The 23,292-nt window shown below is 41.2% G+C and overlaps 1 protein-coding gene across 1 annotated transcript; it reads left to right on the forward strand.

Annotated features, from left to right (window-relative positions):
* Positions 1-1,048: 1,048 nt before the first annotated feature.
* LOC125284691 (uncharacterized protein C14orf132) lies at positions 1,049-16,897 on the forward strand. The gene is made up of 2 exons (XM_048228767.1): positions 1,049-1,239; positions 13,962-16,897. The coding sequence occupies exons 1-2, from the start codon at positions 1,213-1,215 to the stop codon at positions 14,199-14,201; spliced, it is 267 nt and encodes an 88-aa protein (XP_048084724.1). The 5' UTR covers positions 1,049-1,212; the 3' UTR covers positions 14,202-16,897.
* The last annotated feature ends 6,395 nt before the right edge of the window (positions 16,898-23,292 follow it).

The following is a 23,292-nucleotide window of genomic DNA, read 5'->3' on the forward strand; positions in this document are numbered from 1 at the left end:
AACAACCTCTTATAAAGGGTTACTTCGAGTGACTTGTTCCAGAGTGAAATATGTGGATTTTGCATACATAAGTCTTCAGTAGGTTCATTCTAGTTCATTTAGTCAGTTCATTCTAGTTCTCTCAAGATGCTGGAAGCTGTCTACTGTCCCTCAAGCCAGTGCCATGGAGGATTAACAGTAAATTATGCTAATATACAGTAGCCTGAATATGTATGTGTACTGAGGAAGCTCTAAGTGACACACATGGAATAAAATGCATAAGGTTTGAAAGAGCATTGTGATTATTTGAAAGACAAATATGACAGTGCCACAGTGACCCTCATTCTCTCTCTCTCTCACGTCACTTCTCACATGTGTATGTGCGCACATGTGAGAAGCTTGCTATGCTTTTTGAACGGAATAATAATAAAGCTCCCCATGCAGGGAGTTTTGAGGATGCGCTCTTTCCCTTGTGAATTTTTAACTGAGTTGTTCTTAGTTGAAGTCAGCTCAGTTGATTATTATTATGTCATTTTTAACATTATCCAATTGAAAACAAATGCAATTATCTTGATTCAATATTGAATCATTTCATTAGAGGTAACATGCTGATACTGTTCAAGCCATTTAGCAATGGTTAGGGGAAAATATAGCATACCTGGTATTGTAGATTGCTAGTCTGCATGATTTGGTCCTTCAGTAGCCTATAACATGAAAATAATGTTTTGTTTTCTTGTTGAAAGGAAGATTTGAATATTTGAGTGTAAGGCTAAATGCATTTAAGTTATTATGATTTAAATCGAACCCAAGGAGTGTGAAGTGTTAAGTATCCTAGAATTGATTTGGTCGAACTCCCCTGCCATAATATTCTCGCACAAACTTCAGTATGAAATCAATTAATGTTCGACACAGCGTGGCTGATCGACAGAGTAGATGGGGAAAGAGGGAGAGAGAGAGGAAGAGAGAGACACAAAGAGAGAGAGAGAGAGATTAAGCGCACCCACTGACTGCTGACTCCCGCCTCGGCATCCCCGCCCGCTCTCGGCTCACTCGCCTTCGGGTTGTGCTGACGAACTGACGCCCGTCAAAACTGCTCTTACTACGACATAATTTCCATGGAGCGAGGACCTTTAGAGATTCGTGGTCGTCGATGTTGTTTAGAGGAGTAAATCATACTAAGACATCTTCAAGCACCCCCACGTAACTTCTATTCGGGTTCTCCAGTCAGTAAATATGGATCTTTCATTTATGGCAGCACAGGTAAGATACACGTTTGTTCTCAAATCATTTCCCCCCCAGTTCGACATGGTGCAGACTGGAACATAACTTTTGTATTTTTATGTGGGCGTGGTTCGAAAGAGTTGTTGGACACTGTCTTTCTTGTAAAAGTCTAGCCTACCCTTATTGAGTAAATACCAATGATCAGTTATGGTAATTCTGAGGGAAATTTAGAACAGGTTGACTACTTGGGGTTTAACAGTGTAGCCCATGGTTGTTTGGATACTATCGAATGAAAAGTTCTATGGCATGACAAGCTAGAAATAAAGTTAAAACCAGCACAAAATGTGTTTTTTAAAAATGGCTTCTTGTGTGATACCTAGGCCTACAGTTTGTCTTTAACAAAAACAATCTCAATTTTTTAGACTGTTGAACATTGTGCTACTGAAGCCTACGAGGAAAAACGCCCTCTGGCTGCTGTAAGCGGTTAAAGGAAATTATACAGTACATTACAGCATCATCATGTGCACAGTTGTTTCATTGATATTGTAAAGGATGGCGTTTTATTTGGGATTTTTCTGTGGAAGAGGGTCTTTGAGTTTTTTTCAGCATTCACAGTTAAGGGAGGAATCTATCTTTGATGGTACTTATCTTCAGGTCTAGGGTATCACACACACACACAAACACACACACACACACACACACACACACACAGAGACACGCACACAAACACACACACACGCACACACAAAAAGTTGCAGTCAGTGAGCAGATATTCACTACCCCACAGATCACCAAAATGACCCACAGTTGATGGAACACAATTCAGAACCTGGATATCTGGAAGTGTATTCAACAGGGAGAACACAGGTTTTATCTCTGTTTATCCACCTCTGTCAGCAGAAGCAGCATGCTGACTGATGGGTTCTCTCCACATGCCATGCCTGAGAATATCTCCTCGAGCCAGTGGAGCTCCTGTATTTGTTCTAGAGCAGAATGACTTCATATAGCCCAACTCAGACTTGAGATGGGTGGGCTATGGGGATACTGTATAGATTCTGCCTGAAGGGCCAGCTGCCAGTGTGTTATTTGGCCAATAATCTACGCAGGTGTGTTAACATTCAGGTCAGTGCTGATGTTTAGTAGAGGAGCACCAAAGTTTCTCTTTTTTTATTTTCTTCTTTGCACTTTGTGTTTGGAGAGCATGCCTGACCACACATCATTGAACTAAACCAACAGTTCATCCATGTGTTTTGATTACCAATTAAGACGCCGAAGCAACACTTGAGTGGTCGCAAATGAAACAGTCACACTCCATTAAGTTGAAGGCGCACATGCTGTCACATATAGTTGAAGCACAGAGAAATGTTGCCCTCGACTCATGAGTAAGCCCAGTACAGTCTTGGTCACCAGTGTCGCTTGAGAGGCTCGTCATGTCTGTCAAATGCTGTGGAATCGTCTCTTAAGGATGACAAGACGCTTCAAACGCATTGCAAATTATGACTGCTGACATAATGTCTGACGTGTTTTGTATTGTTATGACGTTTGACAGAAGAGTCTCTGACTCATATTTCTCAATATGACTGAACACATGATGGTGGAGAGTTACCTGCCAAAGCTGTTACATGTAACTGAGCAGTTCTTCTCCAAGATTTCTATCATGGTGCTTTATTGTGGTGTATTATGGTGTACAGTGTTGAAAAAGAGTTCTCCTAGTGTCCTACTTACAATCCATTGCACAGCAGAGTTCCAATGACAAAGTGTGTTGAATCTGTAATATTAAAATAAATCTGATCATATATCAAAATGATGACACAATCATTAAAAAGCATTAGTTGACTTCAAAATCTTTCGTATTGTAGTATCGTATCTCAGTTGCTGATACGTGGGTTGTAGTTAGTTTCATACTGGGTTTAGATGTTAGGTCTTTATTTAGACTGAATGTAGAGTTCACGTGTAGAAGCCATCAGTCTGTGGCCAGTATTTTAATGGGCCTGATTTCCTCGAGGCCATCGGATGGTTCAGTGTGTATACACCCCACTATATTCCATGGAGACATCACTGCACAGATGTTGTCCTTTGTGGCTCCAGCATGCCTTTGATTGATGGGCCCATATTTCAATATTCAGATGCGTGAAATTGACATGTTCATCTGTGTTCATGGTCACGTTGCTTAGATTTATAGCTGTATTTGTATTAGACAATTAACTTGTTTGAGAAGTGCTGTAATATGTCAACGAATGGATCTGGCAAAGACAGGTCAAGGAAGACTTTATTCTATGGAATGTTTACTTGGCATGTTTACTCTGTGACATAGTGTAACAACACCCATATCCAGTTGCATGACAGAAAAACAATAATTGTGACGGTAGAAAGCTGCTGTGATTTTGGTAGGAGATAGAAATGCTTTCATTAGAGCGGTTGTGTGCTTCTGGTATTTCTGTTGCATATTGCCATGCCTGAAATAATCTAGGGACGGAACCACTAAACTCAATTCAGCAATTCATTAAGCAATTCATTTATGTCAGTTCAGCAGTTCCTGGATATTTCCTTGTTTGGTTCCCAAAGTTGCATATTTTCTCTCATGATATCTCAATAGCTCTGCATGACAAGGGCACCATACTACACTGGGGGTTTCATAGCATATCCTTTCTCCTCTTCAGAGGAGCATTTCTTCTATACAGCTTGAGAGAAGAATGACCTCAAAGACTTGGCTTCAAAGTATAATTTGATTTGTGCTCTGCTGAAACTGTACTATAGTTTGCTGAAAAAGTACTATATGTGAGTTCACACACAGATGAGCTATCCCATTGTCCATGTTTGTCCTGCAGCTCAGTGGCATCTTATGTAAATTGAATACTGCTTTGGCCAGACATACCAATACTATTTTCAGAATGACCCTCGTACATTCAGTCAGAGCATTGCATGTGTGTAAATTGGCATGACATGAAAAACATGCTGTGATCCCTGCCATCATTGCTGCCACCATGGATGCACTAGAATCAAATTTCACCAAGAGATGGAATGGATTTGGATTATTTGTTTGATTATTACATTACATTCTGAGATGACTGTGGTTTTGAGCACGCCATCTACACGCACTTTTGTGTCTACATATGAAGGAGGAAGTGCTGATGTGGCGTGCGTTTGCCCGGGGAAGCTCTGTAAATGATGTGGTACATAGTAAATGAAGGGGTTTGTGTGTGTGTGTGTGTGTGTGTGTGTGTGTGTGTGTTTCATTCTCATGACGTTTGGCTTTGCATCTGAATATATCATAAACCAAAGTAATCAGACAATAGACACATCATTACTGTCTGTTTAAATGTGTAATTTTTCAACATTGATAGTGTCAATTATGGCTATATAGAAAAACTTACACATCAGATATAGCACGATTAAGCATTTATAATTACTCATATTTATAATAATGAGTATAACATATATAGTTTTGATTTAATTAGGCTAAAATATGTGCATTCAATCTGCACAATGTCATTCTTAACTATACGTAATAAGGCATTTCATGCTTTCCCAAATCTGCTCATCTGCACAAATTTGAATAAGGGATGATAATAATCTCTAGTATTAATTAATATATTCACTTCACCTTTCACCGGTTAGCTGTGGCTAATGTGTTATGACACACTGAACCATGTTTGAGCTTAAAGATAGAGACAACAACCATTTTCATAAAGCATGACTACTTATACCAAGTCAGAAAAATTGCAATGTGAAATGGCCATTAGAGGAAGAAACCCCTTTCCCCCATGTGTAGGACGGCCTTGAACTCAATCTGGAGCTGGTGGTAGAGAGATCACGTGGCCTCAGCAAGATGCGCAGGTATGGGTCATTGTTCCTCAATTGGACAGCTTTCCCATTACACAAGTTCAAAGAGGTTATGTAAGGGGTCTATTTGGGCCCCAGCTGTGGCGCAACTGGCTGGGGCACCTGCCCCGTACGCCGGCGACCCGGGTTCGATTCCCGCCTCGTGGTCCTTTCCAGATCCCACCCTGACTCTTTCTCCCACTCACTTCCTGTCATTCTTCAGTCCTATCAAAATTAAAAGCATAAAAAAAAGTAAGGGTCTATTAGACCTCACTGTTGTCTGTGTTTATATTACTGGCCCTCTGTGGTCCAGTTGGCCCACCGAACGGCACTCGTCCTCATATTACCAACATATTACCCCGTATCACTATCTGTTCATCATTCATTTCCTGCTTCCAATCTTCCCTTTCAGACATATTTGAATGCAGCTACTAAAGTTAGCAGTTTTGCAAGATGCTCCCTCTGAGTAACCCCCAAATGTAAGCTAAAGCAGCCAATTTCCTTCCTTAAACTGAAAGTTTTACTGAATAACTCCGTGCCGCTGAAAGACTAATATCGTTATGCAATGGACTAAATGAGCCTTTCAGGGAAGTTGCTGCTGTCTACAGAAAGCAAGCTGCCACTGAGAGAACACCAGACACCACACTGAAGCATTTCCTAATACCGGTCTCGTAGCTGACGTCCAGGGTATTCACATCTTTGGCACTGTGCTGAGGGTGCATCACTATTTAAATCCAACAGCTGCACAGATGGCAAATAGCTGTGGACTTACTGTGTGAGTCACCACCACTGTTGTGTCTCACATATTATGTGTCTCTCCGTGACTTTCTAAGTGTAATGTGTATGATTTTGAATGTGTGTGTGTGTGTGTGTGTGTGTCTGTGTGTGTACTGGATAGGATGTGTGTGGGTGATGGCGCATCATTGCTAAGAGTTTAATCTAAACCAAGGTGGATGAGCTCAGATCATCAAGCATTTGCTGGGACATTTTTCTCAGCAAACAGCTTCATAAGCTGTCTCTCACATCTTCAAATGTCAGCCTCGTCTGACAGATCCCCAAACATCCCCGCCCTCTCTGGCTCTCTCTCCATTCTCCACAGATAGGACTCCTGCTTTTGTAAATAAGATTCTAAACTAGCCCCAATAAACTGATTAGTTTATGTTACCATGTCTGTTTTCTTTTTACTGAGCATCCTGGTTATGCTGCTTTCACTATACCTGGTACATTATACACACCCCCACCAGGAAAGAATTTCTAGCTCATTTGTGACAAAATAAATAAACGTCCATTTCTTTTCACCAGCCAGCGGCTATTTTTCCTGGAAGTTGCGTCGAGGCTGCTGTCTATGCAACTCTGTGCCCTTGGGCAATTCTTTCAGTTCTGGTCATGTCACTCTTTTGTTCATGAACTAGCCACCTAGCAAGCCTGATGATCCTATAAGACAAAGGCTAAGAGGAAAGTACTGCTTTTTATGTTCTCCCTAAGGGAAATATACTCTCTGTACAGTCACTTCTTATGTATGCACACCCAGTAGTTACTTTAAGCCCCCAAGAGATAGTGCCATATAGGTCTGAATACATTCATAATAATAATTCAGAAATTATTATATACTTTAATTATACCTAATAGTTCTTTATATAAATGATATGCTAACTACATTCCACTCTAAGGTGGTCTACTATTACTTTTGTGTCTGAATTATTTTGCAAGTATTTTTGGTTGTTATTTGTGTCCTTGATCATATGTTGTTGAAGATCAAGGTCAGAGACAAACCTACTCCACGCAAAACCACAATGACAGGAATATGTGCTGATGCGATGCTGTGGGTTCCCAGTGAGAAATGAGAAGTCAGAGAAATGGCCAAACACCTGCGTGGGCCCTGTAACTAAATGTGATTGTGCAAATGAGCTAATTATCCCTCATTGGCAGACAGGCAGGACGTACAGTAACGACTCTGGTGTTCTGAGACACACACAGTTTGATGAATTGCTCTGTGAGCAGCTGTGTTGTTTCCTCTTGTTGCTTAAGTTTAATCACTCATTTGCGCCATGCACAATCCTATAAAAAGACATTCTCCAGACCGGGTTCTAACAAGATCATTCTCATAATATGTGGCTTTTATTCCAGTGTAGTAAATTACAACAAAGGATACCAAGCATGCACTGAATGAACTCTCCACATATCTATTTTTCAGAGCGACTGATTCAAGTCGGATGGGGCCTCTGGGCTCTGTTCATGGTTGGTGAGTGCTTTAGTGTGGCCAGTGCCTTGGAGCTGTAGCAAGGCAGGATGCTGTTGCTTTCTCATTCCTCTCTTCCTCCTGGCCAGCATGGAGAAGCAAGCAGTTCTGAGTTCAGAAATAGTTTCCTTTAGAACATTAGTCAAGGACACCCAAGGAACAAATGTTTATAGATATTTAAAACAAGAACATCTCAAAAAGCAAACATTTTTAACAGACAGGACTGTCATGAATACTGATGGAGGCCAAATGTATCAGCCTCTCTCCTCTCTTCTGTCGTTCTCTTCTTCTTTCTTGGCCTTGCTTTTCTTTTCTCTGGATGCCTCTCCACCTCCTTTCATCCCTCTCTCCCAGTGGCTACCCCCCACTCTCCAGCACCACTGTTTAACGGTGATGTATGCTGTGTGGGGGGCATTTGACAGGTGTATGCTCTGGAGAGAACCTCAGGCTGGGCTGGCTGGCTGGCTGGCAGGGAGGGATGTAGGGATGTAGGGATGGAGGGGAGGAAGCAGAACGCTCCAGACACAAAGCCTCCCTCAGCACACCAGAGTAGCGCTGCTCCAGAATGTCCGCGAGGCTCAGCAGGGCAGCGTATGTCACCAGAGACACCCCGGCACCCTCGGCCACCGCCGCCTCCGTGTGATGTGCCTCCCATGGAGCCCTGCAGCTGCATAACTCAAGTGTGTTATCTGCCAGATGCTTGCCAGAATAGCAATGGGCTTCATGCAGCTCTGGATGGGATTGTGGCTACTTTCATATTACCATACCATAGGCATGATCTCCTTTCCATTACTGCTGTGGTATGTTAGGTTGAAACTCGCTCATACCATACACGACCACTTGGATAGGTCTTATGTTCAACTCAGGCTTATGACGCAGAGATTTGGGTTATGTCATTTCTACATATACAGGTTTTCACATCAGCAAGATTGCAATTCAGGACTGTTGCAAGCATCCCACCTAAACCGCAGTAAATCTCCGATGGTGAATGGTGATTGAATGAAAGTAAATATGGGGCTTTAGATTTTCTCCCCTAATCTTTTTTGGTCTCTCCATGTGTGGGACGAGTTGAGATCACCACAGTTCTCTAAATGAGATCTTACTTGAGTCCAGGCTCAATATATATTCCCTACCTCAGCTCAATCTCACTCTGAGCCCGGCCAGATAAGAGAACCGAATGTGGACTCAGATAAAGGCACACAGAAGACTGTGTGTTTTTTTTTTCTATTTTGTATTCTCAGCATCCTAGGCTCTGACATGCTATACAACATGATTAAATTATCCCTTTCAGTCACTCTATCAAGATACCCCCCATTACATCTCACAAAATAGATCCCTTTTTAATAAAAAAAACGTGTCCACGGTAAATTAATTATTTGTATTAAGAAACAGGCACACACTGTCTCATGATGCAATCTCCATAGTCTCTTTCCATCATCTTCAATAGAGTGGAAAGAGTTCTTGGTTCCAAGACGTTACTACATCCTTTTGTCTGTCCGTGAATGGTTGTCAGGAAAACCCATTATTCATTGCTAAGGACATCCCCCTGGCAACAGGCCCGCTGAATATATCATCAGCATTTTTAAGCTACAGACGCAAGATTAGAATATGTTATATTTCAGTATGTGGTATCTAAACATTCCCTGTCATGTTCATCAGATGTGTCATTTTATTTCATCAATGAGTCTGTGAAAATGTTGAGATATCAGTCATTATCATTAAAACATTTGTTAAATATGCAGATAATAAGATAATAATTATGCAGATAATAAGTCCTTGGGAAATATGTCCACTTTCATGTTCTAGGCCTTTCTAATTTTCACAATGAAAAGTTGTGTTGCAATTGAGGAGGCAATCAAGCCATTTTCATATTGACCAGTTATAACATATTGCCATGTGTGCCATAAATGACACCAGAAGTAAAATGGCCAGACAGGGAATGCCTTGTGCCATAAACTAAATGCTCACAGATCACAGAAAAATAATGAGTTGTCACTGAGGAAAGATGTGAGTTTCAAAGTCATTTCACTTTAAGGAAAAGACAGGTCTTCACTCTTTCCAATGGAACCACTGATACACCAACAATAAAACTTGTAAACAGCACTCACTGATGTATGACCACATTTGCCCATTAGGAATGGATGATGGGGCAATGGTTCTCCCTCTCTCTTAGTATTTCCTAGTCCCATGGACAACATCCTGGATAGGTCATTCTTTTCTGTAAGTGTAAAAGTGTGTATGAATTATTATAGTATTGTTGATATTGATCTGAATCACTGAAATTCCCTACAGTCACAGGGGACTGTATTTATGAAGACATTGCAGTAGATGCAGGCTAGCTAGAACCAGATAATAGGCTACTTTTAGTGTCTGTATTATGTTCAGCCTATGTGATGTGATATGTTTAAGTGGTTAACTTGATATCATCTTTGAGCATATTAACAATGTAATCCCTCCCAAAAAACACCTTTAAAACCACACAACCTCCAACCAGAAAAAGGAAGCCCTCAGAGACACAGGCTGCCTTCAATGTTCAGACAGTTTGAAAGGCATCAGAGTTACTCCCACTGGACCAGAAGTTGGAAGCACATTTCAGAATTTCATGAGATCCTTCAAAAAGCAGGACAGACTATACAACACAAACAGTTTTTCGATATCTCTGGACCCACACCTGATTCAGATATGCAGAGAGCTCTCAAAAAAGCATGTATTCAGAGTTATGGACTCAGTCAAACTCAGTATTTGGTGAGAAATAAGGAGCAGAGTCGGACAGTAACGAGTACATTTACTTGAGTACAGTACTTGAGTACAATTTTGAGGGATCTGTACTTTACTCGAGTATCATTTTTGGGGTGTACTCATGACTTTACTCAAGTACATTTGAGAGGCAAATATTGTACTCTTTACTCCACTACATTTCTATCCATAACCGTGAGTACCCATTACTACTTCTAAAAAAAAAGGAAAAAAGAAAAATCTCGGAAACCCTCAATTTGTTGTTTCCCTCTCAAACGTGATTGGATTGTGCAGGCACCACTGATTGGGACAGCCCGACAACCCGTGGCCCCACCTCGCCAGACTATTTCAATTTTCTGAACAAGTTAATGATAGTGTTTGCTTCAAGTGTTTCAATTACAACATAGTATTTTGTATTTGAAATACGTATTTTAAATACATATATTAGAAATACTGCCCATCCCTGGCAACATGGTAAAAAGATGAAAATGACTTGATTTTACTTTCAATTCCCTTTCATAACTCCATGTAGGACGTTTCTGTACATAAATGTAAGGACTGTGCCAGTAGTAATGCAATATTTAGAAAATGTACTCTTGATACTAAAAAACAAGTACTTCAGTACTTTTACTTAAGTAGACATCTGACTGTTGTACTTTTACTTGTACTTGAGTAAAATTTAGCAAAGGGTATCTGTACTTTTACTCAAGTAATAAAGCTGTGTACTCTGTCCGCCTCTGATAAGGAGACGTTACTATTTATTTACACTTCTCAGACTACATAGATCAATATGGAAGTCCATCAGAGTAGCTAAAACCGCTAGTTCTGGAGGTGGTGATAATGGCATCGATGAGCGCTCAGCAGTGGTTACCCACCTGAAGGGAAACACACTCTTCTCTTAAAAATAGCTTGCTGAAATATGTAAAGCTCTGAAGTTCTTCAACGAGCAGACATTTTTCTCCCTGGCAGCTTAAGCCCTCTGTTCGTCGGGGTTGTGAAGGCAACACAAGCGCCTCACTGGAGATTAAACTTGGGGCTCAGAATCTTTGGGAAAGCTTAAAGGGCTTTAATTCCCCACTGGCTCTCCTCAGCCTCATGCATTTATTTAATGTTAGTCACCAGCACCAGACCTTAACTGGGTGTGGGCTCCACCAGTATGTTTTGGTAGAGGGGAGTACGGTACAGTCCAAGGTCTGCAGGTTGAATATTTATAGCTACTCAGACACATATGAATTAGTAAGATTAAAGGCATATAGACTAATGTCTATGAGAGTTGTAGACAGTTCTTCACTCCATTACAAGACCGTCTGGGCAGAATGGGAAATCATCTTTAATTGTTTGCACTGTCAATTTTCCATTGTTTTGTTGTCAGAGCTTCACCTCCTCACATAACTCAATTACTCACACAAAACACTTTACCACTGACAGGGATTTCATCTGCTGAATGTTCTCTCTCTTGTTTTCTCTCTCTCTCTGCACTGTAAGTTTGAGCATAGCATTGGAAAAAAAATCAAAGCGAAACAAATTAAAAGTATTCTTGATAAAAAAAAGAAAGAAAAAGAACCACAACAGCCTTCCTTTTCTCTATATATCCTACGGAGGATATGGTTGTCATCTGGATTCGTCTACTCCCCCACTACAGGGAGATTATTGAGTGATCATCAGGCGCAGGCTGAGGAATCACCCTTCTTTTCATGTTCTATCGAATGGCGCAGCTCGCAGCGAAACACTCTCTCCTCTTCAGGGAGAGGAAAATCGATTTGCCCGACGTTGCCTTTGTGGGAGCAGGCAGAACCCAGTTTGGCTTTTCTGACTAATTCAAGAACTATTTCTCATGAATGTTAAGTCTGCCATCTTCCTAAAGTAATAAATGATGTCCATATGCAAATGCAATCTAATGCAGTGCAATAACAGTCATTGTTGCTTTTCACTTTTTCTTTGCTTTTTGCGTCCTCATGTGTACCCATATGAATTGAGCATTTCTTTCCATTGCAGTTTTCTTCATATAGCCCATACTGTGCTTTCATTCTCTACTGAATAAAACTAGATTTGACTGTAGGAACTGTGCATGTAACTCATATTAGTATGATAAAGAATACAATGAAACACAAACATGTTTGTGTTTACATAAGCATTGCTTTGATATGTTTTTGTGTAAAAGCATCACTCTAATATGGTTATGGTTTCTCCTGCACAAGTGCTGACACAAATTGCCTTGACTAAAATTAATTTCAATAAAACAAAAAAGCCTGGAATAAAATTAATTTCAATAAAATGTTTTCCTGATTCCTATTTCATAGTTCATAATTCAAATGTAGAGTATGTTACATCCTGTAGAATCAGGAAATGCAATAAGGCTCTCAACAAGGATTTGTTTTTTATTCATAAAGTTTTATGAATCATCTTCATTACTAACATATATTTCTTTGCCTTAAAGGTGCCATGTGTAATGTCCGCCAAAAAAATCAATTCATACTCCACATTCCATAAAAGATGGGGGCAGTATACCTCCAGAAAGTGAGTTGGTCTACCCTAGAGTAACAACCGAGAAACGCGTAGCCTATTGCAGTTTGGCTGGTGGTTATGTTGCCCGCATACCGCCTCCCATGGCCGAAACTGGTATTATGACACCTGTCGGGCTGTGGCTAGTAATTTAGCATACTAATTCAGGTTGATATCTCTGCAGCACATTTTTTTTATGACATCATCACCCTTATTTCTTCTCATTCTTTTGATGTGTGTAGCTCATTTTTTGGATATTTTTACCTCAATTCTTACACATGGTACCTTTAATGTTTGCAAATTCATGGTATTGGCTGATCAATGCATTTATGGTCTGCTGAGTTTTAATTTGGGTTCAGGCTTTGTAATGGCTGAGATGTTAAACAACCTGACTGCACATAGATGCTAACTGGTAGCACTATAAATATTGATTTTTACAATGAAAACCATCACTATTGTGGTACAGCGATGAAGTTAGTATTGGAGTGGATATTCATGGGCTATTCTACAGACATTAATTTCTTATGGCCTCCAAAACATTTTGTCATGTCAGCAGCAATATCTGACCAGTCTGTCTCCCTATCATGCTTAGCCTACTGTAGCCTGCAGAGAGATGGACATACAGTGTGTCCTTAATTGTCTCCGTTCATAATCAGCTTGGGAATGCAAAGGTTGCCTGAGAGAGAGAGAGAGAGAGTGTGAGAAAGAAAGTGATGTGTAGACAGCACAGGCATGAGTGTCATCTTGCCCTGAGGTATTTTTAGCATTGTTTTCAGCAGTGTTTGTGCAGGGAAGAGGAGGTGGAGGAGGCAGGCAGAGGAAGCGGTTTCTAGTGTGTGTGTTTTCTAGTGTGCAAGTGATGGAGGCTGCACTCAGCTCTCTCATACAGTATGTACAGTAACTAGGAGCGCACGCTCCACCACTCTGGCCACTAATTGTCTTGGGCAATAAATCACTTTACCTTACCGCATCGTCAAATATTTATTTATGTCTTAATTAAGCACAGGTTCCTGTGCCTGACATTGCCCTGGTAGAAATGTGTTCCTGTGGTGGAATCCATGGCAGTTGTGTTCAAAACTATGGTTACGGAATATAACCTCTTAGTTCTATGCATTGTTATTCACTACAAAAGTCATCTTTCTGTTTAGATACAGTACTTTGCAGTACTGCCATACATTTGATACAGTGCTGAACTCTTAGTTCAAACATCTGGGTCTGGGTTTTTCATGCTTGTCCATGGAGCCTGCCTGTCCATAGGGAAAAGTGGGTAATAGATCTCATTAAGCCCTAATGATCATCATATTGTATTGTATACTACCATGAAGCATATACTGAACAACCACCACACCACCACTGTAAAGTTATGCATTTTTTATGAGATAGATCATGTCACAGATCATACATATGCAATATATCTCACCACTCTCTCTCTCTCTCTCTCTCATCTCTCTCTCTTTCTCAGATCCCTGTGATGACAGGTGCCTTCATGGATTCCTCACCCAACGACGACTACAGCACGGAGCACTCCCTCTTTAACTCCTCGGCCAGCGTTCACGTGGCGACGGCATCTGCCTCCTCTGCCCAGGCCCCACTTGACGACCAGCAGCAGATGTCCTGCGACGCCATCTGGCTCTGGATCGCCATCGTGGCCACCATCGGCAACATCGTTGTGGTCGGGGTGGTCTATGCCTTCACTTTCTGAACACCCCCCACCCCCACCACAACCCCCCTGACCCTGAGAGCATACGTGACAGCGACCACACAGGGGATGTGCTATAAAACTTTACAGCACCACCAAGTTCCCTGGTGGTCCAGTGTCGTGACTCTGTCTTGGATCTATGGAGATACTGAGACCCTAATAACCAACTGGCTCCCGCAGATCTTCACTGCCATGCGAGTTTAGCTGGAAGGACTCCCCCCTACCCTCGACTCAAATCGTGTGTGCACACTTTCACTAGAGCGGAGTGTGGGGCTTAAAAGAGGATTATGATGTAGTTAGTGAATTGGACCTACTTAATCGCCCCCCAGATAGATGAGAGGCAATTAAGGAAAGTGCAGCTTAATTATTTGGATGAAGGGACCATGAATCTTGAAATGTTCCAAGTGAATCGGGTCATTACTGTTGCATTGCTCTGCACTTGGCAAACTTATTACATAATAAATAACTTGTAAATTTAACTGCCGGAGGTAGGTGACTTGAAACAACAGTGCTGCCGCTGTGGTGGGTGGCGCTTTTTGCATGAGCCCTGTTGTTCTTTCTTTAATGAGGGTTCGATCTGAGAACTCCATGGAGTGCATTAAGCCCCAGCTCCCGTTCCTTGTTCAGCCACACGACCAACACGGAAGTGCAGCTTCCTAGGCCATCCCCAAACATGTACTATAATGCTCTCCTGATGTTCCTTTGTCACAGGCTATTAAACTATCAGCGCTGAATGGACTTGGGACTACAACAACAGAAAACTGCAGTCATAATTGTCTTGTCACTGTATGCAAATAGTAATGAATTATTTTATATGATAAAGAAACATTCCTCCTCATGATAGAGGTTCTGTGGCAGCTGTTGCCATAGTGATTTTACCTAATATGGCACTTTAATAGTAGGCTATTTCTTCAAAAACAGACAGGGCTCACTCACTGTGGGTGATATTTTGATCGAAATCAATATGGGTAGCCAGTCATACTTTAGTCAGTTCAGAAAGATGGCAAAAAAATAAATATTTTGGAAAATGGTAACACATCTCTTCAGATTAAGTCAGTTATTGCATCTATTTACAAGGTTAGACCTAAGTAAGAGCTTGAAACATTTCAGTCTATGTTAGTACGACACAACTGCTTCCCAAAAAGATAGTTTGAACTATGGTGGTGCAACTTAGACCTGCATAGTCCGATGCATCGTTAAGCTACACAAGTGTTTCCCAAAACCATAGTTCCAATGAATGTTCGCATACACTGTTGCGTACAAGTTATGTAGTTACAACTACACCTCTCAACATGTGGTAGACCGATGAGTAGGAGCATAGTTCTGGGGATCTTAATGTCAAAGACTTCACTAACATCAAAGGTTTATGGTTGATATTTACACATTTAACCACCATACATCCATATTTTTAAAATGTCTGTTAGGCATAAAATGCATAATTTTAAAAGTCGATTTGCAGCAACGTGCACACTAGTCAGTCACACACCTGCAGATAATAATACAAGGTGCGCACTTGGTCAGTCAGTTGAGAATATGTAGCTTTTGATTTGAACATTTTCATAGAGTGGGGGGATAATATGCTCTGCACAATAGATAGACTTATACATTAACAATTGTGAGAATATTGTAGTCAAAATCCCAAACTAGATTCGAACTCTTGGACAGGTGACTGTCAATTGCTGCACACCGCAGGCTATCACCAGCCAGCCTTAACGCACTGCGCCACAGAACTGATGGTGTTGATGAGTGAATAGGGGGTAAATAATAGTACACAAGAGTACACAACTGTTTCACCAGAACATTTGAATGACATATGTTTAAAAGTTAATTCAAAGCATTCGTTAAGTTACAAGGTCAGTCATTTTGAACCAATTAATTAACTTGATGACACTGAATAAAGAAAAACAGAGATGATTCACGGATTAAACTAAGGTAGTCCATCATTAATTCTCTGTTATTTGCAGGTGTGCCAGTCCACGTTACTATACGTCATTAACCACCTTAGTCCAGACTACTGAAGTTTGGAAACTATCATGGTCCAAACTTACAAAGTACTATGTAAGTATGATGGTTTTGGGAAACAGTTGTAACATAGATGTTGGTTAGTTGAGCGATGCATCGTACCATGTTATTAAAAAGGCTGGTTATGTAAGTAAGTAAGTAAACTATAAGATCATGTGTGATGGCGGAATGAACATGGACTTATAGTCCAACACCAATAGCTGGATGGTGCTGGTTATTAGAAATGGCCACAAACAAATGACCAGATGTTACATTTTCACCATTAAGCTAATTAAATGAGTTGACGTAACACAGAGAATCTACTTTACAATATCTTTGTTGTTTCCTGCTATTTCCACTTTTAATAACTGGCTAAAATGTTTGTCATGCAAAATTATCCTACTTTCATATTTCAATATGTGGCTGTGTAATCAGTGCCAACTCAAAGGGTAGCTCTTAGTGCCAGCTAAGCGTACTGTATATGAATGATTCAGTCATACACTCAAATAGGGTCTTTGAAAGACCAGTTTTTATTTTTCATTTGAAAAAGAGTCTAATGCCTGTATTTGTGCTATATCATGACACACGCATACAAGAATAAACTGTTTTGTAATAAGACACTATTAAGATTCATTGATGATTGCAGTGACCTCGATCTGTGGTCTTTTGGGCCCCCACCATCGACTTCAAGGCAGTTCTGCCTGGAAGGCGCTAGGGTCAGGCAAGGGTTATGGTTAGGGTTAAGGTTACAGTTAGGTGCCTAGTCAGGTGGCAGCAATGCCTTGAATTTGACGTTGGGAGCCCAAAAGACCATCAAGCAGTGATCTCAGATGTAGTGCGCACAAATTATGAGGTTCAAACAGTAGTTGGTATTTGCTGACCAGATATTAACAAAAAAAAAAAAAAAAAAAGACACACAGCTTCATTCTACCAATAATAAGGGGCGGCTTTTTCATTTAAGTCTGGTTCATACAAGAGGTCCACCATCGGAGAGTTAAATTCATTGCTGTCCCAGAGTATTGTAATTGCTTTGTTGCTAACAATCCAAACACTAGCCTAATTGAAAAAAACATTATTAACTGAGGGACATACAATTGCACAAGAAAGTATGATATAAACTTATTTTAGGCCCATCTTTACATCTTAGTGTTTTACCTCTTTCTCTGCCATGTCCAATCCCTACTGTCTGTGGGGGCGTGAGAGCTGGAGGCAGTGATGGTTTGTTGATGGTGCACATCACCAAAGGCTGAAGGTCATAAGCAAGGACATCCATTTTATGTCATCACAGGCACATAATCCCCTATGCAAAACACCTGCATGGTCTGATTACATGACTACAATGGAGAGCTGCTCGCTCATTGTACCTCCTGGTGGTTAATTCTACAGTCATTATTGTGAGTCTGGTTATTTTCCATTTCATGATGCTGTTATATTAAGCTATAATGTTATTAATGGGTGTTGCATGGGCAAATGTGAATAGGAACATTAGTCACCATTTCATTCAATTGCAACCATATTAAAGCAAGATGGATTATGGTCTTATCCCCACATCATCTTGATAATTACTATATTTCATCTTTATTCAGCACTCACACAGTTATAATGTGGTCATATATATGCACATGGAACACTAGTAATAATGCCCCTGGGGTTTATGATTATGCCATGTAATTCCCATACCCATCAGGAATCCTGCATCCATTGTATTTTCCTATTATTTCTTAGGGTTTTTTAGGGCTATTGTAGACCAATTTATCAAACAATTATCCCTGAATGTACATCTCGTAGACAAATGATATGACTGGATTGTATGAGTGTTCATCATCCTTCAAATTGTGTCTAAGACACACAATGAGGTATACCACTATCTTCAATTGGGAATTGAACTCATGTCAACTGCTTACAAAGTAGTGGCAGTAATCATTGCATCATAAAAGATTGTGAATAATACAATTTAAATGTAATTCTCTGATCCTTAATGACTAGCTATGTTGTGCATACTTAGCAATACCACCTCCTCCTTCTTCCCATCGTGTCCTTGAGTATGGCATTCACATGTACTCCATCTGTGAACATAAAAGTGCCTTGTCATGTCCTGGCTTGAGCTTTCCCCAGCTTATCATTATTGCTGGGTCATCTCCAGGCCTCAGTGGCGCTACTGTGTCGTACCTGCAGATGAGGAATGCAAGGCAGCCCATCTCTCGCTCCCGTCCAGCTCCCAGGGGACTGGGAGTCTTCAATAGGCCACCAGCACCATCAAACACCACAATGACAGAGGAAGAACCACAGGGGCAAATCAACAAATGCTCAGGGTTAATTAGTGCTTGTTGCAGGTGCAATTGGGGGGAGTGGACCCTTCAACTGCCACTCAACTAATTTCTCCCAGTGGATTCTCACAGATTTTGTTTGCATACATTTTTTTTACATTCTTGGAGTTTCTGGGTGGGTTACAGGAAAGTGAGGTCTTCTAGAGCCTCTACTGTGTTGTTCTAGTTGTTGTTCTGGAGTCTCCCAGAATGCACCTCTGGTGATCTTTGGCTTGATGAATACTGACAGCACGGCAGCGAGGTGTTGAATATGCTAATGATTGTCAAGCAATTTGGACACATCTTGTCAAAGTCTGTCAACTCTAATACTCAACAGAGAGCCACTTCAGAGGCATAATCTGACGTGTGCATCAGCGGAACTCTATGTTGGCTACACTTATGAAAACTAGCACATGTTCTATATTTTTATACACCAAATATTGCAATTTCTTTGCCAGCCTATAGCTTATGAGGATTCTCCCTGAAATGACACATGCATGATATCTGTTGGCCCTTTTTCTCCACTCATCACAAGTTTCTGCTCACAGCGAAGCCTCAGAATCTCCTCCATGATGTGCCCACACAGTCCCTGATGTGTCAGTGGAGAGACGCAGGGACCTGAAGTGCGGCGGACACCTGGAACCAGCCTGTCCTCCCACGCGCTTCCCTGGGGGTGGACAACCAAACTGTTTTCCCTGTAAGGTCTGAGGTGATAATGACTCCAGGTGGTAAATCTTCGCAGCTCGTCAGCAGCAGAGGTGGTGGATGCAATTGAATCTAATGGGCCTTGGTGTCTTTCTGAGGAGCTGTTAGAGAGAGAGGCTCAGATGAGCTGGACGGGGCAGGGGTCACTGCAGCATCTGCCCCCAGGTTGACCACTTTAAACAGCAGAGGGTATCTTAGTCTTATGATCTGTACTAGATTTCAGTCTCTCTCTCCCTCTCTCTCTGTCTGTCTGACCCTCAGACCTCACTACCCTTCAATGACCCTTGCTTAGGGTAAGAGTTAGAGGAGGAACCATAATCACATCTGGGCCTCTCTTTACCTCTATATGACTCTCATTCAGATCAAATAAAATATAGATTTTCCTCCTGTCATTCATATATTCATACCAAACCAGAGCAGTAATATCAGCAATGACCATTAAAAAGCATTGTGAACTAAAATCCTAAAATCCAAGAAAGAAGATGGAAGGCAAGACTCACCCACATTGAGTTGTTCAACTTCTCACCACTGGAGGGCACTAAATGACATGTGATGCCCTTCCTGGCTTGGAAAAATATTTACATATTTAGCCAGATCACTAGTTAAGATATCACTAATGCGTCATCGGGTAAATTAAATTTGGCTTGATTAATGGTCAGTCCCTCAAGGATTTTGGCATTGCACAATTTTGTGCAACACTTGCTATGGTTTGTTACATTCTTTCATTCTTGCAACGTGTGTGTGTGTGTGTGTGTGTGTGTAGGCTGTAAAATCTTGCTGTACACTTTCTATGTTGTTCATCCGATTATAGCTTCTTCAGATCATCTCCAGTGTCATGTATTTCATTACAATCTGTGAATGTGAACAGTTGACTTAATTGTCCATAGTGTAGGTCGCTGTGCTCTACCTTTCTTGGCTGCTCTAAGCACCTCCTTATCAAATGTCATTTAGTCAATCAACAACAACAACACATTACATTTATATAGCGCTTTTCTCGATACTCAAAGCGCATCACATGGATGGGGGGACCACACTAGTAACCACCACCAATGTGTAGTAACCACCTGGGTGATGCACAGCAGCCATTATGCGCCAGAACGCTCACCACATACCAGCTTGAGGTGGAGAGTGAGGGAGTGAATGAGCCAATTACAGTGGAGGATGATTAGGGGGCCAGATTGGGAATTTAGCCAGGACACCGGGGAACCCCCTACTCTTTGCGATAAGTGCCATGGGATCTTTAATGACCACAGTGAGTCAGGACCTCGGTTTTTAACGTCTCATCCGAAGGACGGCATCTCCTACAGTGCAGTGTCCCCGTCACGGCACTGGGGCATTGGGATCGATCTTTTTTTTGGCCAGAGGGAAGAGTGCCACCTACTGGCCACCCACCAACACCACTTCCAGCAGCAACCTAGTTTTCCAAGGAGGTCTCCCATCCAAGTACTAACCAGGCCCACACCTACTTAGCTTCAGTAATTCAGCTAAGACAAGGTATCCATTGGTCTGGCTGCTGAGCTCAGAGTTGAGGTTTCCTCTCTCTTACTGTATTTTGACTAATCATATTGGTGGAAGGTGGGATCTGATTCAAATATGTGTTATCCTGCTTTTTTTTTGGTTTTCGTTCATTTCTCATAAAGAGTTTGCACACACAAAATGACTTGCTGTTTGACGTCCTCCTACTTTTAGAGGTGTTTAGTCTAGTTTGACACCTCTGGTTTCACAGTCTGCCCCATAGTTGACCCGCTGTTATACAAAACCAGACATTAATATGCGAACTAGGCTATAGTCCATTTCTGGCAAAGAGTCTGCACGTCATCATGACTTGCCATTTTTATTAACTATGAACTATAGACCATTTCTTTTAACTGCCATATCTATTGCAGCCCTGGCCTTTCCAATTGGTGTCACCACTTGACTTAACATGCATTTACCTTTGGTCTTACTGACTGACAGCAGGTAGTTTACAGTAGACCTAAACTGACATTAATATAACTTAATTAACCCTTTAGGCGCCAGAGTTTTTTTTTTGAAACGTTCGATTTTGACATCTTCATTTCAAAAGGCTATATCTTAAAAGTGATAAGAGATAGAGACTTTCTGTAAATTAGAGAAATATTAAGGATGACCCAAAGTTTATGTAGGGATTAAATGTTTATATCTAATTTGCATGTTATGACGTCATATTGGCGGCCATCTTGGATTATAGAATTTTCATGAAAAGTCGCAAAAGTCACGAATTTTCATGAAAAGTTCCCCCCCGTCATCTACTTCCTGAATTTTTGGTCAACGATACCCGGGACACCGAAACACCGGTGCACATGAAATTTGGTGGGTATGTAGCACCACTAGACTTTTACGGAAAAATTTTGTTTTAGTCCCGGGGGCCACTCCCCGTGCTGGAGCCCCCCTGAACCGCCAAAAAAGCAGTTTTCCTAAATAACTACCTGAACCGTGGCACTGAGGATGAAGAATCTTTTATGGTATGTTGGTCTCAAGGGCCCACATCAACCTGGCCCATAATCACTCATTTGTGATTTGCACCCCCCGGGTAAAAAATGAAAATGCAATATCATTCTGCATCGCCCCTATCTTCAGTTAAGATGTTCAGAACTGCACCAAATTTTATGTGTAAGATTGACCTGGCATTCTCTGGGGTTATGGCAAGTTTCGTAGAATTTCATCCATGGGGGGGGTCTAAAAAAATTTAGGTTATGTGTACATTTGGGGCAGCCGTGGCCTACTGGTTAGCGCTTCGGACTTGTAACTGGAGGGTTGCCGGTTCGAACCCCGACCAGTGAGCACGGCTGAAGTGTCCTTGAGCAAGGCACCTAACCCCTCACTGCTCACCGAGCGCCGCTGTTGTTGCAGGCAGCTCACTGCGCCGGGATTAATGTGTGCTTCACCTCACTGTGTGCTGAGTGTGTTTCACAAATTCACAGATTGGGATAAATGCAGAGACCAAATTTCCCTCACGGGATCAAAAGAGTATATATACTTATACTTATACTTATACATTTAGTGACTGTACACTCATTGGCCTGTAGATGGCGGTGCACACATACACATGCACACACACACAGGCACGCACATACTTTCGGTATTAGAACGGTCGATACATAATTACAAATTCAGTAGGATTAAAAGAAAGCCAAATATTCATCATCATCATCATGGCTGCATTTCCAGTATTGGCGATACGTAGTCGTTTGTCCACTAGATGGCGCATTGTTGCAGTGAAACGTAATTTTTTTGGAAGTTAAAAGTGGGTTGGAAAAACAATGGACGCTTCCTACAAGGACTGTAGTTTACCGCAGAGAACGTCTAATAAGTATAGGACGATGTCCACAAGAAATGTAATTCCCATTTCTTCTTGAAGCCGAAATAAATCTGAGAATGTTTATCGGACATGCTTGGTTTTTACTGCAGGTACGTTAATCTTATAATATCAATAAGGACCTAGGTACAATAATGTTACCGTTAGCGTTGGTTGAGTGATGGAGGCCAATTTGATTGCATTTGTAGAAAACTATAAATGCGGTTATACCAAGCAAATTGATAGCAGCACTGTAATTGCATCTTTCGACTGTCATTTGTTGCACGTGCTACAAAAAACATTCTGTGCAATGGAAGATTTACCAACGTTACACTGTTATACACTGATACAGTTTTGCCTATACATGCGTGAGACTGAGACGCCTGTTTATTTTGTTTTAAGTGCGTGCAGGGTGTGAGAGGGGAATCGATGTGCTTTGATTCCCGCTTGGTAGTTGTAGTCTGTGAGATTAAAAAGCATGTGTGTGTGAAGTATCCAAACAATGACACCTTCATTTCATTATGGCATTTTGCCAACCACCTTGGCCAATGTCAACCGAGCGAAGCTTGAATCAGCGAGGTGTTTACAAGACATCACCTCACATTTAGTGAACAAGAAGCACAATATATAGCTTACTACTGTGTGAATACAAATTAATTAAGTTTAATAAATAATGAAAAATAATTCATAATAGTGCCTGACCTGGCACTAACGTTAGCTATCGATAACTAGACTGGCCTAACGTTAGCTTTCACGGGCTAAACAC

The sequence above is a fragment of the Alosa alosa genome, chromosome 19 (assembly GCF_017589495.1).
Source record: "Alosa alosa isolate M-15738 ecotype Scorff River chromosome 19, AALO_Geno_1.1, whole genome shotgun sequence".
Taxonomy (NCBI): domain Eukaryota; kingdom Metazoa; phylum Chordata; class Actinopteri; order Clupeiformes; family Clupeidae; genus Alosa; species Alosa alosa.

Bases quoted from the DNA above. Each gene is read 5' to 3' on its own strand.
- LOC125284691 (XM_048228767.1), top strand. From the start codon at position 1,213: ATGGATCTTTCATTTATGGCAGCACAG. The intron at 1,240-13,961 runs GTAAGATACACG...TCTCTTTCTCAG, and splicing joins TTTCATTTATGGCAGCACAG to ATCCCTGTGATGACAGGTGC.